Source organism: Boleophthalmus pectinirostris, unplaced genomic scaffold (assembly GCF_026225935.1).
Source record: "Boleophthalmus pectinirostris isolate CB_2022bp ecotype Guang Dong unplaced genomic scaffold, ASM2622593v1 HiC_scaffold_17, whole genome shotgun sequence".
Taxonomy (NCBI): Eukaryota; Metazoa; Chordata; class Actinopteri; order Gobiiformes; family Gobiidae; genus Boleophthalmus; species Boleophthalmus pectinirostris.
Window position 1 is genome coordinate 21,006,841 of NW_026571115.1, and position 15,978 is coordinate 21,022,818.

Consider the following 15,978-nt stretch of genomic DNA (forward strand, 5'->3'; position numbering starts at 1 on the left):
CTACTTGATTTCAGGTGATTGCAGATTTTGCTTAAGATTCTCATTTGCAGACTAGACTATTGCAAGGCTGAAGATCAGAGATACATTTTACTCTTGGAATTAGGTGTTTGTGTTTGCACATTATGTCTATATTGCCCATTATGTGCCCCTGTCACTGTGTTTTGTTTATTTTTGCAGCTGTTCAGTGAAGGATGAGGAAGAATATTTGCACTAATATGAATCACACTTTACAGTAATAATGTGGTCTATTTGAAGTGACCTGATTTGGTGTCTGTAATCTTTTCCTATCTCACAGGATTCTGACCGTGACCCTTCCTCACGTGACTGACTCTTGAACATCTCGGGGCCCTTGTTGTATTATCTTCAGAAACCCACCTGAGTAAACATGGGTGTGGGCTAAAGAACGAAAAGGTATCTCTCCCCATAGACCTTCTATTTCTCTGTTAAAATGTTGGTTTACATTTCTACAATCACAGATCACTTCTACTCCTATAGGCCTACCTCAGGGTCTGGCACTTTAAGTCATAAGATTGTACACTTAAAGCTTAGGTAGCATAGTTTCAGTCACACGTTATATCTTTGCTGTTGCTATTAATTAATTAGTAAAGTATTTGTTCATTATGAATTATGTCTTTCTTCATCAAGGCTTTATTATGTTTAGGTGTATATATTTATTAAGTGTAACCAAAGAATAAAATAAGAACAACAGTAACTCACATGTATGTAACTCCTGCATGTTTGCCTTTTTATTGCTTTAAATCCTGATGCCCTTTCTGACATAATCTTCTTTTTTTAATCAGTCTTGTTAGTGGAAAAAATATCCACAATGTCTAGAGTGAATAACCATATGCATTCTTTTGTGCACACTTGGAAACATGAAGCACTTTCTTTGAATGTTAATGCAAGCTACATAATGTTTTGTTTCTGTTTTGATTCAGCATATAAGCAATTGAAATATATTAGAGCATTAATTACAATACACAGCTGCAATGCATAACATTTAAAAATACATTTCATGGCTCCCAAAATGACAATCAATAGTCTTAAGTTATTGTATCCACTCTCTGGCCTGATTCATCTCTATTTTAATTCTGAGAAAAATCCATTCCATATGCATTACATTACACAAACAGACAGCAGGCAGACCATATCCATGCACTCTACTGTCATAGATCATCACTACAAAGTTATGTGCAAGCAACACAAGTCTTTTCTTTGTGCTCTTGGCCGCAGCCCACACAGCCACATCCCCGCGATCCAATCTCCTTTGGTGGGAGGAGCTACTCTGCATCTGTTCTTTCTGGGAGAACCTGATTTGACCTTCAAGGGAAAACTAAGGGGGGGTGACAAATTGAAGTCCTTCTGCCAAAAGTGAATTTGTTTAATGTGAATGGGCTGTGGCGGGTAGAAAGTGGAACAACCTGAAATATTTGCTGTGGTGTGTGTAGCAGTATGGGAGGAGAGGGGGTGTGGTTTGCTCAGAACTTGACCTTATATGCACTGGTTTCCTCTTCTGAGCTGGACCATTAACAGTTTGCATGGGACAGCAGCCAGGTTGGATCTTGTGCAATGTTTTATTCAGCTTAGGAACAGATAGAAAAACAGTAGAAATTAGAAATAAGACAACATATAGCTAGATGTGAGACTTAATAAGTAAAATAAGTAATAAGAGGACCAGTCATAAATACAGTAAAAAAACAAATTAGTGATGTCCAACATTATCAAAGTGGATTAAAATTTTTCATAGGTATGTATTGAGTTATTATGGAATATAAAGATGGTATAACTTGTCATTTCAGTATCCCCTATGTTTATTTCCCAAATAGGCATTACTTGTAGCCCAGAGACAAGTTTCAACTACGAAATCGGTCTGATCATGTGTTGCGGTGTGACTATCCTTGAGTATGACAAATCACATATCCCGTCAGTTACAGTAAGGACATCAACCCCCCCCCCCAAAAAAAAAACAACAACGACTGAGTATCTTAGTGATCCATGTAAAAAATCCAGCTACCCAATTAGGGATAGGTGATACTGACAAAAATGTATCTTTCAGTATTTTTTACATCATCTCTATATTCAGATGACATTTTCACAATTGCATCAGGAATGTGCTAAAAGGCGCCTGTAACTGTCTTGGTTGTGGTTAAAGTGAAGTGCAAACCTTGACTGGACCATAAAGTTAGCCACAGTACAGAAATATCACTTTATGTCCTTGTTTGGGAGATTACACTAAACATTTCAATCTCTTTTTATGGGCATTTTATACTACTGTAACTATAGGCAATATACTCTCCACAGTAACAACTGGGATGTTATAATTTTTTTTTTTAAATATTTCTCCCACCTCTACGCCCAATGTGATCTCTGTCCTTTTGTTCCTAGCCTGGCCTACATGTGACTGTTAGCGGTGGGGCATCTCCAGGGCAGCTCACCCACTTCTGCAGAGGCCTGAAAATTCCTTGTCAGTTTGGATTAAGCGGACCCCAGCCCACAGTGCACAGAGGTGGGCCGGTTCAGGATGAGGCCTGATAAAAAGAATACAGTGGTAATATTCGGACTACTTACATATAACTGAGAAGATATTGAGATATACTGAGAATACCCCAGTGTACCAGCTTTCACAGTTTGCCCTAACATTTCATACGGCTACAGATGTAAGAGAATGTGGAAATGGGCCAAGTTCTATAGGATGTTAATAATTGTTTAATCTTATAAAATAATTTGTCTCCTCTCTGTTCCTCTATAGTTGTAAGTGAAAAAAAAGTATTGTGTCATTTTGGTTCATTAATGCTGTTGTCTTCTTCATGATGGTTCAAGATTGTTTAGATGTTTTATCTCTTTAGACATTTTATCTGGTGCTGCTCTGCTGTAAACTACATGGACCTATGAGGGCCACAGACTTTGGACCGTACTGTTTTTATGACAGATGGGTCAGCGGAAGTCATTGTGAGTAAACATAAACCTTTATTATTTTATAGTTTGTTGCTATATTTATCACACTTCCCTTTTAACCTATAGTGTAGGTTCTTCTTCACTGTAGTTTTATTGTTTATTTTATTACGTGGTCATGTAATGACTGTCAATCTAGTGCACAGTTGTGATCTCTCAAATAGGGACAAAGTGTGGACTTCAGACATGTAGCACTGTTTACTGATTTAAACAGATTTGTTTTAGACCTATATCCAGAACTGGCAGGGATGGGTTGAAACTAGCTTGTGTCATTTTCAGGGCAAAAATGTTACATAAACATAACATAAATTATGCCTTAAGGTTTAGGCTAATGAATATAGAACAAAATGGGCAGCCCCTGCAGTTGCAAAGTTAGGAATTCCATGTATAACTACACACAGTTTTATTCTTATGGTTAGTAGCCTATTACATAAACTGACATAATTCATTGGTGTTATGGCTTGTTGAAAAAGCAATGAGACCTTATTAATCTAATAAAGAATCATATAGGCTACTTGTTTTCCCCATAATATATTTATGTTTATATGCACCTTTGCCCATCTCAAAATGGTAACATTTGATGGGTGTAGATATAGTCTGCCTTCACATCTGTTGACACGGCCTGTATAAATGATGTATAAAATATGAGCATTCTTCTCTAACGCACACTGGGCCCCGAGCTGCGATGGTGAGGTCAAATTCTTGAAAGTGTCAGGCCCCGCCGTGAGGCTAATGTACACAAATACAGCAGCACTCTACATACATTCAGTTCCTACAGGGTGCTTGCAGGCGTAAAGGGTTAACGCACTCGTAGTAGAATCCGTGGCACGTGACCCCGCCCCGGATTTTTGGGACTGTGTGCCTCAGAAATCACACCACTACAGGCTCCGCCTCTCTCTCAGGGGCCCCTGCAGGTCCCACCCACCCTGGACCACATTGAAATGGGTCTGATGTTGTTGCCAAACAGAACAGTGTGTGGAGCATCCCGGCCCTGAGCATCAACTGGACCATCTAATTACCGAACCAACGGGACCTGAAATAGGAATAATATTCCCAGCACTTACTTCATTCAGTCATTAGGGTCCCTGTATTTGAGTGACAAGCAGTAGCATCACTCACAGGCACGCATCCACTGTCACATTGGGCAGAAGAATAGACGCGCATAGTTCAACCAACCGCGCGTTTGGAGACATGGGACGACTGCTTTACGCATACGTCGTTTTCCTCATCTTCACCATTTATCAAACAAGTAAGTAGTTTAAGAATTCATATAGGCTATATTTGTCTTTTTGTTAATGAGAAAAATTACAAATCCATCATTAATTAAATACGATGCGTTTGGGAATCAATTTGGCGCTTTTTCCCAAAAGTAAACTTTCTCACGTTTGCATTAGCCAATGGAGCCAATTACAGCACGGGGTAGTTTAAATTGCCCACTCCGGTGACTGTACCGGATGCATGATGATGGGGGAGGGCACAGATATTCCTCGAAATGTAGGTCAAATCTCTTTTCCCCCTCTCCCCTCTTTGCTTTCAAAGAAGAAAATGTGTAATCGGAAAAAAAAGATCACATTCCATCATAAAGTTTGCATTATTCATTCGAGTGCATTTGGTGTGTTTTGTTCAGGCTGGTGTGTGAATGGAGCGGCATAGTTTGGATACAGTGGCGCTCATAGTAGCCAATGGGTTTCAAGGAGCGCCAGAATACGGTTTCCAGTCGAGTGAGAGAAAAGCCGGTTTTTCGGTGCTGTTATTCATGATGCAATGATACGCGCCAATAGCAACTCACAAAACCATTCTGGGCACATGATCAGGAAAAATGGCACAATTTATTACATTGCATCAGCCAACTGCGTGGAATCCCACCCTGATGGAATAGCCAAAGAATCTGGATATCGCATAGTCCGATAAGTGTTAGATTGCTTTTTGGATTATGGAACTGATCTGCTCCTTTTACCTGAAATACCCCGCGCTCTAGTAAAAGGGAGGGGCTTTATACTATAAACATATGGGGAGAGCTTCAGACCGCTCTACTGTATGGTTCAAGCAAATGTGCTTTTATGGTGAAGCTTGTCCGAACTGGCTCAAACCAATCCACCTTTCAGCCGCGACGGAAGAATGCTATGTATTGTTTCTGAGGCTCCAAGGCCATGGTCAAACCTACAACTACAAATGAAAACACTCTTTGTTTCAGCCTATCTGAAACTGTTGTCTTTGTGTTATGTACGTTTTTTTAATTTACAGTATTTACTAATTAGTTCATTTAGGGATTAAGGAGGCCACAACAAGTGTACTACTACAGTATGATCAAATGTGCAGTTTGGTTAAACCCATTCGATTTAGGCTTCAGACACAATTTGTAAGAGACTATTAAGATTAGCAATATCAAAGCATCATAATATTGCATTTTATTGAACAGAGAATAATTTAATAGTCAAACATGTCTTGTTTTTTATATAACCCGTGCACTGACCAAAAAAATAACACTACCATCAGGGGGTTTGCTGAACTTTAAGCCCACTTTGTAAATATGCCACGTGAACCAAGTCCAGGTGACAGCCACAATCCTGGGAAACCAGATGTTTTTGGGACACTTGTACTGTCATCCACCGTTTTACTGTTAAGGGGGCAGTAAACTGAAGTAACAAAATATTAAATAGTCTGTTTTAGAGTATTAAAAACATCAATAATTACAGTACTGACAGTTACATTTATGAGTCTACTGAATGAATTTGAATGCTTGTATTTGCTAATAGGAATAACTCCCATGATAAATTATTTGTTGTCACATGAAGCCATATAAAGCATTTCAGTACCTATGGCAGTGATCTCCATTCATAATCCAAACATGCAGATCTTCTGTACAAGAGAAGAGGTTAGACCAATAGAAACAGTCCACCTTTTCATGGTATTTCTTATGATAAACAACATTACTGTAATAATCTTCAACAGTATCAGTCAAAGCACCCGTTTCAAACAATCAGTGACAGCCACAAGTGTTGTCCATTGTCTTAATGCTGCTGTTTGGGTGCGTTAGTGTCTTAATGCCCATCACAAACAGGTGGTCTCCTGAGGGAGTCTTCAGGGAGCATGCCCTCTTAAGCACAGCCTAATGCAGCTTTAGTAGTGTTGTGAGGGTAACATTGGGGGAAGGGAAGATTGTCATAAATATTATGTATTTGAACAGTGATGATGCGTATAGACAAATGACGATAACCAGAAGCCGTGCTATAGGTGCAGCCAGGAGGCGTGTTTGACTTAACTATACTCTGCCCTGTTTCAACAAGTAGCAACATGAGCATGCTGTGTAAACCTACTTAAATGTCATATCAAAGTGGGTTGATGTTGGCAGTTGCAGAAACCTAGTTTCACTTTTGACTGATGTTGATAATGATAACTTTAAAAAAATATGTATTTAGTTGGGAGTTTCAGTTGCATACAATTTATCTTGCACTAATAGCAACTGCGATAACGGCAAGGGAGTGGCATTCTGGTTTTGAAGAGGGATTGGATAGCTACTTTGATTCTAACAGGTGCCCCACGTGCAATGAATAACTAGTTAATGTATGCAAATATGCAAATTATTCTTCTTCATAGCAAAGCTTTAAGGGCAAAAATGTATATCATAATTATTTCCCTTTTTGGAAAAACTGCTAAATTATCTTACTTCTATAAGTAAAAGTAATTTTAATGTTGACTGTTTTTAAACAGGTGCTTTCATTACCTGTGGGACGAGACAGTTCCAATGTGGCAATGGGAAATGCATTACGGCCAGATGGGTTTGTGATGGAACAGACGACTGTGGTGACGGCACAGACGAGCTCCCTGGCACCTGCTGTAAGTGTCACCCAGTGTACTCCTCCTCTAGTATTCACAAGAATGAACAAAGGCTGTAGAAATGGAGCATTTGACTGGGGTATTACAATAGTTAAATACATTATACATGGGCTTCAGTAACTGTAAGTATCGTAAGTATTTTTTTAGTTAATAACTGTGGTAATTTCACTTTTAAATATGATGTCAAAATACTTTACCCTAACATTTCAAGGCAATACACAAATGTTTAAATGACCTGGATGTGTTTTGAAAGCACCACAGTAGGGCATTGTGAAGTAGTTATAGTTAAGTTCTAAGTTTTGTGTGTGTTGTTTGCAGTGGCTAAATCGTGTAGACCTACAGAGTTCACCTGCGCAGACCGACTGAACCAGTGTATCCCAAAGAGCTGGCAATGTGACGGAAAGGCGGACTGTGAGAACGGAGCAGATGAGGAGAGTTGTGGTACGCCAACATCACTGATAAACTCAACAAATAAATGAAAAAAGGAAGGGGGCATGGTCTCATGTATGTACCCCTTTGTTCATTTCCCCTCAGCTCCCAAACAGTGCACAGACTCAGAGTTCAGGTGCGGGACAGGCCAGTGTGTCTCCTCTTCGTTTGTGTGTGATGAAGAGTCGGACTGTGAGGATGGCAGTGATGAGGCGTCATGCCCCCCGATCACCTGTAGCTCCGCTAGCTTCAGGTGTAACAGCTCGGCCTGTATCCCCCGCTTATGGGCCTGTGACGGGGATTTGGATTGCAGCGATGGGTCTGACGAGTGGCCCTCTAATTGCGGGTCCCGGACCACTGTGGCGGCCAAGAGCTGCTCCGCTCTAGAGTTCAAGTGTGGCAGTGGCGAGTGCATCCACAGCAACTGGAAGTGTGATGGAGGGGTGGACTGCATGGACAGATCCGATGAAGCGAACTGTGGTAAGTAACCTAGTTTAGGCTTCACATATTATTTGATAATTAAGTGGTAATTGGTAGTTAGTGGTTCTTAGTAGGTACTAAATCATCTACTGCTGTATTAACAATGTTAATGAACTGTTTTAATGGGACAAACATCATCAGTGGCTGAATACTTAAAATTCGACCTGTTGACCTTAGCCTTTTACTATTAGTTAGCCAATAAAATGTGGTCCCTTAACCATAAACTATCAAATCAACTGATGTGTGATATCATATTGGCGTAGAATATAGATTCTAATTGACTAGTTGGGTAAATTGACTAAAACTAATATTGATACCTTTATCAAATATTTACCTTATATGAACCCAGTTGGTAAAGAAAGACATGGCTGCTCTATTTCCTCCAACTACTATCTTATTTTTAGCTCATAATTTGAAAAGTAAATATTTTTCTATTACATTTGAGCTGGTTTTTTTTTGTAGCTCGCACGACTTGCCGTCCTGATGAGTTTGAATGTGGAGATGGGACTTGTATCCACGGGAGCCACCAGTGCAACCACCAGTACGACTGTCAGGACATGAGCGATGAGCTGGGCTGTGTCAATGGTACAGTGTCCCTGAATATAATAGTTTAATAGTGTCATTGTTCTTGGACAGAAAACAAGCACCGCATTTCATCCCTTTTACTTAAAGTTAAATATGTTTATTAACACAGGAAAATGGGAACATAATGAAAATGCAACAGAATGCTAAATTTTTAAAACTCATTACACAGTGAAATCGCAAAACATAATTTATGTTGTGAGCCTGACAATTCATTTTGTAAATTAGCTTTGTTTTTTATTATTAAACATTGACTAGGGATGCCAAATTACACATGATATCTTTCCCACCTCCCTCCTTACCTGCTGTAATATTTGGTTTCTCACCCTCAGTGACACAGTGCGAGGGCCCTCAAAAGTTCAGATGTCGTAGTGGGGAGTGCATCCAAATGGACAAAGTGTGTGACAGGAAGAGGGACTGCAGGGATTGGTCCGATGAGCCGCTCAGAGAATGTGGTAAGTACAGCTCAATCTCTTATACTTAATTATAACCTCTGTGTCTCAAGTCTGTCAACAAACAGAAAAACAAACAAAACACTTACTCACCTCTCTTCACTGCAGGCAAAAATGAGTGTCTCTTCAGCAATGGCGGCTGCTCACACATCTGTAATGACCTTAAGATTGGATATGAGTGCCTTTGCCCATCCGGGTTCTATCTGGTTGATAGAAAGAGATGTGAAGGTAACTGAGTTTAATCAAATGTTTTTTCGATAGTTTGGAACCTTGATCTTATTGCATGTTTTATTTACTCACTCTCACTCAGGTCACAGAGTTGATTATTTGCAAATTATTTACTTTCAATAAATTACACTGGTTTTAAAGTAATGTTTTTGCTTTGTTTAATCAGACATCGATGAGTGTGCCAATCCAGACACCTGCAGTCAGATCTGCATAAATCAGATTGGCAGTTACAAATGCCAGTGTGAGGAGGGATATCAAGTCGACCCTGCCACCAAAGCCTGCAAAGCTATTGGTAAATGTAATCTTCTGAGTACAAAGTGACTTGTATTTTTGGAAAAAAGTAAAAATTTTAAATGAATGGATGTTCCATATTTAAACATATTATACATTTTAAACTTATTTTATTTTATTTTATTTTAAAGTCAATGCATGATTTATTTTTCTTATCCTGCAGGTACTATAGCTTACCTGTTCTTTACCAACCGTCATGAGGTCAGGAAAATGACCCTGGACAAGAGTGAGTACACTAGAGTCATCCCCCGACTGAAAAACGCAGTGGCTCTGGACATGAATATGGCCACCAAGGACATATACTGGTCTGACATCTCTCAAAAGAAGATCTACAGGTAGTTTATTCAACACAACAATGAAGTAGTATAAATGATCTTTTATTTTCTTTTAAATTGTGGTTTCTCTCTAGAGCTCAGATGGATTTGGCTGAGAACCCCTCAAGTCATAACATACTCATCAGTACTGACATTGAGGCTCCCGAGGGAATCGCCTTTGACTGGATCCACAGGAACCTGTACTGGACTGACAGCATCCGCAGCACTATCTCTGTAGTAACCGCTGATGGGACACGCCGAAAAACTCTCTTTTACCAAGGACTGTCCAAGCCCCGGGCCATTGTGGTTGACCCTCACAGCAAGTAAGTTTTAAAGTCATTGTAACCTCTTCAGAAACACAGAGAGCTGCTAATGATGATGCTAATCTTGAGGATAAAAAAACACCATTTTATTAGGTTCAAAAGTAATATATACAGAATGGTGTTTACCTTACCTTGCTCAAAAAGTCAATTTAGCATAGAATGCACTTTTTTATCATCTATAACATAAGATATGTGTATTGTTCATTAAAAATAACAATGTTTCTTCTCAGCTTCCTGTACTGGACAGACTGGGGTAACCCTGCTAAGATTGAGAAGGGTGGACTGAATGGAGTGGACCGCACTGCTCTGGTCACTGACAACATCGAGTGGCCCAATGGCATCACTCTGGGTAAACACTTGGCTTTCCTCCATCCTTTGTGATAATGGATCCTTTCGTCTGACCTCCACCCCTGCTCCCACAGACCTGTTGAACCAGCGGCTGTACTGGGTGGACTCCAAGTTACACACTCTCTCCAGTATCGATGTGCAAGGCGGGGGGCGGCGCACCCTTATTATTGACGAAGAGCAGCTGGCTCACCCACTGGGACTGACTGTGTTTGAGGTATGTATACAGCATTATAAACTAGATTATTCTCAGCCCACATCCAAACATCCCAAATGATTTATTGGTAACGATTGGTTAAATACTGTCTGTAATTTGATGGTAATATGTTAATGCTTTATAAAACAAGCTCTAATGCTGTTGTGTAATTTACAGGAGAGAGTATTTTGGACTGACGTCAGTAACAATGCCATCCTAAGTGCAAACAGACTGACCGGAGAGGACATACGACCAGTGGCCGAACACCTCTCATCACCCGAGGACATTATTTTGTACCATAACCTCAAGCAGCCTGCTGGTAGGAGACTGTTGTGTTCATATACTGTTCCAATACTAGCCTATATTTGTTTCTTGAACTGTAATCAATACTAAGGATGTTATTATAGCCTGTAAAAGAATGTTGTGTTGTATTATTGTAGGCAGAGACTGGTGCCAAGTGTCCAACGGTGGCTGTGAGTTCATGTGTCTGGCAGCCCCTCAGGTGGGGAGACACCCCCCACGATACACCTGTGTGTGTCCTGACAACATGACGCTCGCCCGAGACATGAGGAGATGTGTTCCTGGTATGTGAACCTTTTATGTGTAAAGAAAGTTTCATCTGTGTTCATGTGGACTCTGTTTTTGTGATCAAGATGTATTGGCTTCCATCCAGAAGCCATTTTCAACTGATGTAACTGTCTTGAAGCCCTGGGATTTTATGCTGTCCTGAGTTAACTAAGTTTTCAGTGCTTTAAGCCTGTAACATAAATTGAAAATGGCTTCTGGATGGACAAATAGATGAATGAAGGACTACACTGTCCCTTTTGTTATGAAGCCTATTAATGCTCAACAATATGCAATATTCAAGCTGCTTGAATAAAGCATATTACAGGGGTTTTGTCAAATGATAGCTAATGTTCACTGTTGGCTCCTCTCCAGTCGTCCCCACACCTGCCCGTCCTGTCACCACCAGGCCCGAGATTGTGCAGCCCCCCACCACACCCACAACCACAGCTAAGCCCCTGATCCCCACCACCACCCAGGCCCCTGTAGTGGTCCATAAACCAGTGACCACACCTCCCCCCACACCTGTGACCCACCCAGCTCCAAGCACCACTAAACCCACCGTGAAGATGACTGCTGCACCCAGCACCCCCCGACCTAAAGCTGTGACTTCCACTACTGTGCCTCCCAGAGCCCAGACCACCTCCCAGGTTCCAGTCACTACCTCAGGTAACCCTTTTATTGTGAATACCAAAACAAATAACAAATGATAGATAGAAAATATGATTGCAAAATTACTTTATTTTAAAGGAATTACCGTACATGAATAAAACTCTTATTTAAAAACAACTCACAAAATCAAAGATAAAACTTTTTTTAATTACCGGCAAGTGATTTTGTTTGGTCTAACAATCAAAGACAGCTTGGATTTTTGTGTCACCATGTAAACAGACCTGCACAGTGTTATTAGACTTTGCAAACTGAAAACATGTTGTTTCAGCATGTTGACTCTACGTTTTAGAATCATAATAGACGTCATGACCCATACGTTGTCATGACCCCTTTTCTGTTTGGGCTGCTACCTCCCTACTCGCTGTCAATAAACCTGAACTACCTTGTGGGGCCTCTAAATTCATGAATAGACCCTGAGCCCCAGTGTACATTGCTCTCGGTCAGCATACACAGGAGCTGTTTTAGTACCATATCAATGTTTTGTTTACTTTCCCCTCAGACTCCAGACATGTCGTTGGAGCTATACCCAGTACAGCCTCAAGTACCCCCATCGCTCTGTACATCACTCTGCCTTTAGGTGAGTGCCTTTGACTTTGCTAAAGATTTTAGAGCAATGGTTCACACACTGATATGTGTTCTTCTAATGATGTATGGATATTTTTTTCTGGTAGTGCTCAGAAGTAAGTTTAGTGTATTACCTCTGCCTTCTATCACGGTCTAGCATAGTTCTATGGTGTTCTAGATCTGGTTTAGTCCTGATGTCACTGTAAAGGTCCATTCCAAAATGTTTCTCTTAATGTGACTTGTGTCTCTTTAGTCATCGTCTGTATGGTGATTGTTGGTGGATTGCTGCTGTGGAGAAACTATCGACTTAAGAACACCAACACGATTCACTTTGACAACCCAGTGTACCAGAAGACAACCGAGGACCAGGTGCGCATCTGGAGGAGCAGCAGTTTTGATGCTGGTTACATATATCCAAAAGTAAGGATTGGCTCTAAAAGTACAACACTGGAACAGTGTAAAGACTAGTTTAACAGATTTAATCTTTTGTGTTTGTTTCAGAGACAAATAGTTGACTTGAATGAAGAAGCAGACAATCCAGCCTTCACTGAAAACTGAAGACGTCTACCTCACATAGTGTAAAGATATAGCACTCAGTGGACAGCCAGGGTTAGATATCAGGAGTACAAGCTTCATCGACAATCTATAATCTCCATTTAGCTAACCCATCAGAAGATGTGATGAGGTTCTTTTTCATATGTCACCCTAAAAGGGTCAAGAAATTATCCCAAGTTTAGAAGATTATTTTTACGATTTTAAGTTGGGGTAAATCTACAGTTACTCAAGTAACTTGAAAAAATATAGTCTTTTGTAAAAAACATCACATCTAATTCTATTTTTGAACTAAAAACAAATGAATGTCCACTCTAATTATTGCTAACTCATTACTTTCACCATAGTGACCTCACCATGTGTGTATAAGTTTGTGATATGAAAGCAGCCTTTGCCTCATGTATTCTCAAAAAAAGGGACCTAAGCCACTGTTGAGCCACACTTGTTTGTGCCTTGTCACTGCACTCTTCCATGACCCCCCTCTGTGTTTTTAAAGTGAAACTGCACTTTCTCAGGACTAGTTAGAGGAAATCTTTCCTGCCTTATTCCTCTCAGGAGGACGACCACATTCCTGTTCATCACGGGTGCTTTGATGGGCCCATATGTGAGTAATGGCTGCCTTCTGTGTGGTTCACGTGGACATTATTTACATCTTGGTGAAGGGCCGGACCTACCTGTGCATTCCCCCATAACTTAAGCCACATGTTAACAGTGGCTCTAACACAGCATAATATAGAATAACAAATATTTCACTTTAAATGCCTGACTGATGTGTGCCTTGTCCTAAGGTTGAAAATGTTTAGGTCTGTTTACAGTGGGATTTTAGATGGACTAGAAACAGTTACAAAGTGAGGTCATGTAAATATGTCTAAAAAGGGAAACCTATGGGAGGGCGTGTGCAGCTGTACATAGATTGCGTCCATAATGCGTATGTACATATGATGTGGATAATTGTAAATATTTGTTACTTATGTTGTTTTAGCTTTTGTTCTGTTGTACATAAATAAAAAGTCTATTTATTATAGAATCACTTTGGCCTGGTGTCAGTATTAATTATTACTATTACACTAGCTTCACAGAGCAGTGACATGCTATTGCCTTATTGTTTTTTTTTTTGGTTTTTTGGGTTTTTTTTAGAATTTCCTACAAGGGCAAAATGAGTTGTACCATTGTCTTTGTATGCAAACATTTAAGTAAAAAGTCCCTTAGTTAGACATCATATTTAGCCTATATCTTTTTGTGTATTTTCAGAAGCATTACATTATGTGGGCCGAGTAGAATGGCTGGAGCCTACAGTTGTATATTTTGGCATGAGCAGCTGTGGTATGTGGTATGGCCCCAAACGTGAAGAGGGCTACCCCCTCCTCTGCCCCCTGCTTTCCAAGAAGGTCCAGCCCCTGCTCTGAAACACAACACCGCTGTGAAAATTTCCTCGAACTTCTAGGGGTTCCAAAGTATCTGTTATTACCCCACACTCCTCTCATAGACTGTCTTTGCAACATGTGGCAAAGGGGAGAACAATGTTTGAATGGAGAACTACTCAAAACAAAAACAACTGACTCACACTCAGATCTGTCCATTTTTTGAAATCTGTTGGTCATAATAACAATAAAAGATAACTACACACACTGACTTGTGCCAGTTTACCATAACACTGTTTATTTATCCTTCTAAGGCAAAAATATACAAATGAAAATACAAAAAACAAAATGCTTAAGCACAACGTGAGGTGGTGTAGCACCTTCCTCTCACAACAGGAAGGTCCCAGATTTGAATCGTGTGTTTATTGTGATTTTAATGTATTTCTTTGCACTTTGGATGACTTTGTGTACAAATACACAAATACACTTGCCTTGCCCTGCCTAATACTCTAGCCCTAACCAGTCTCCTTGAAATCAAGTCATATACATTTATGCTCTCCCTTCAATCTTTAAATTAAATGACAACCCTTTTTTCTCCAGCTTTATTGCAGAATCAGCATCCTCAGCCCCTCCATCTCCTCCTCTTCACCACAAATAAAATGTCTCTCATATTCTCCCTTAATTTCATTGCTGACAACCTCCTCCTTCTGGGGTACCTGTTGGGTCTAAGTGCAAAATGCATATATCTAGCTAACAGCTGAGACAACACCATCCATCTGGCCTGCTGTAAAGATGATTTACCATCAAAATAACAGTCACCCCAACTGATTTCAGAAGCTTTCTACATATTTTCAAGACATGTGGACATGCACTCTGCCAATTTATTTTGGGCAGGGTGGCAGGGGAAGCATGGCTGCTGATTGGCTGTGTTGGTCCTGCCTTGCTGTGGGCCTGTGTCAGGTTAAGGTTCGGCATTTGCTGGAAATGGCTGAGAAAAGCATTGGGCTGACCAATCAGCAAAGATATTGTCAGTCACAAACAAGCCAATCATAGACAGTGCTTCCCCTTCTGCCTTGTCAAATACAAATTTTCCAGGGGCCCAGCACTGACTGAAAATATTATTGCTTCGCCTAAAATGTTCCACTGTATATTACATTTATCAAGCTTGTATTCAGTTAATTAAAGGTGTTTTTCATGATAAAGAAAAAACACATATTTTGGCTTTGAGTGGGTTGCCTCTCCATAATTCTGACATATAACATGGCATGATAGTGTCACTTGCTTGTCTCCATGAAGATAAATATGTTTATCCATGGAGAGATGATCAGCCTTCTACCAGAAAAGTTACACAGTGCACCTTTAAAGCGCATACCACAGTGTTGACTGCACAATATTCAAAACTGTTGTGACCCTGCACACACTGCCACTGGACTGCTCTGTTATGTGCACAGGACAAGGTCAGATTCATAGTGTCAAGAGTCAAGGGGAGTTCTGCTGTATACACTGTAAGCTGTGTGAGTGACACTCTGTAAACTAGGATAAAGCCATAAGTTAATAACAAACACAAACACGGAAATTGTATAACATCAGATGGTCATGTTTTTGACCATGGAAATCTAGTTTTTCGAAGAACCATTTTAGCAATGATTAATCAAAGAAGAGGTCACATACAACCTGGTGGAAGCCTGGTCATGTGGACAAAAGTGGAGTGATTAGGAGCATTAGAGGACCATGGGGACCTTTACTCCATGACAAGTAGATTTTGGAGGCACACACTGCTCTGAGGTAATAGTATTTCAGAATGAGACGATCTTGTGAGTGGTAAACACTTTGATA

General features: G+C 40.2%; 1 protein-coding gene across 1 annotated transcript; it reads left to right on the plus strand.

The window, feature by feature from the left end:
• Positions 1-3,882: 3,882 nt before the first annotated feature.
• ldlra (low density lipoprotein receptor a) lies at positions 3,883-13,808 on the plus strand. The gene is made up of 18 exons (XM_020937220.2): positions 3,883-4,201; positions 6,664-6,789; positions 7,108-7,230; positions 7,324-7,698; positions 8,161-8,283; positions 8,613-8,735; positions 8,841-8,960; positions 9,127-9,252; positions 9,415-9,586; positions 9,661-9,888; positions 10,119-10,237; positions 10,311-10,450; positions 10,607-10,748; positions 10,870-11,013; positions 11,369-11,662; positions 12,165-12,242; positions 12,483-12,649; positions 12,731-13,808. The coding sequence occupies exons 1-18, from the start codon at positions 4,144-4,146 to the stop codon at positions 12,785-12,787; spliced, it is 2,715 nt and encodes a 904-aa protein (XP_020792879.1). The 5' UTR covers positions 3,883-4,143; the 3' UTR covers positions 12,788-13,808.
• The last annotated feature ends 2,170 nt before the right edge of the window (positions 13,809-15,978 follow it).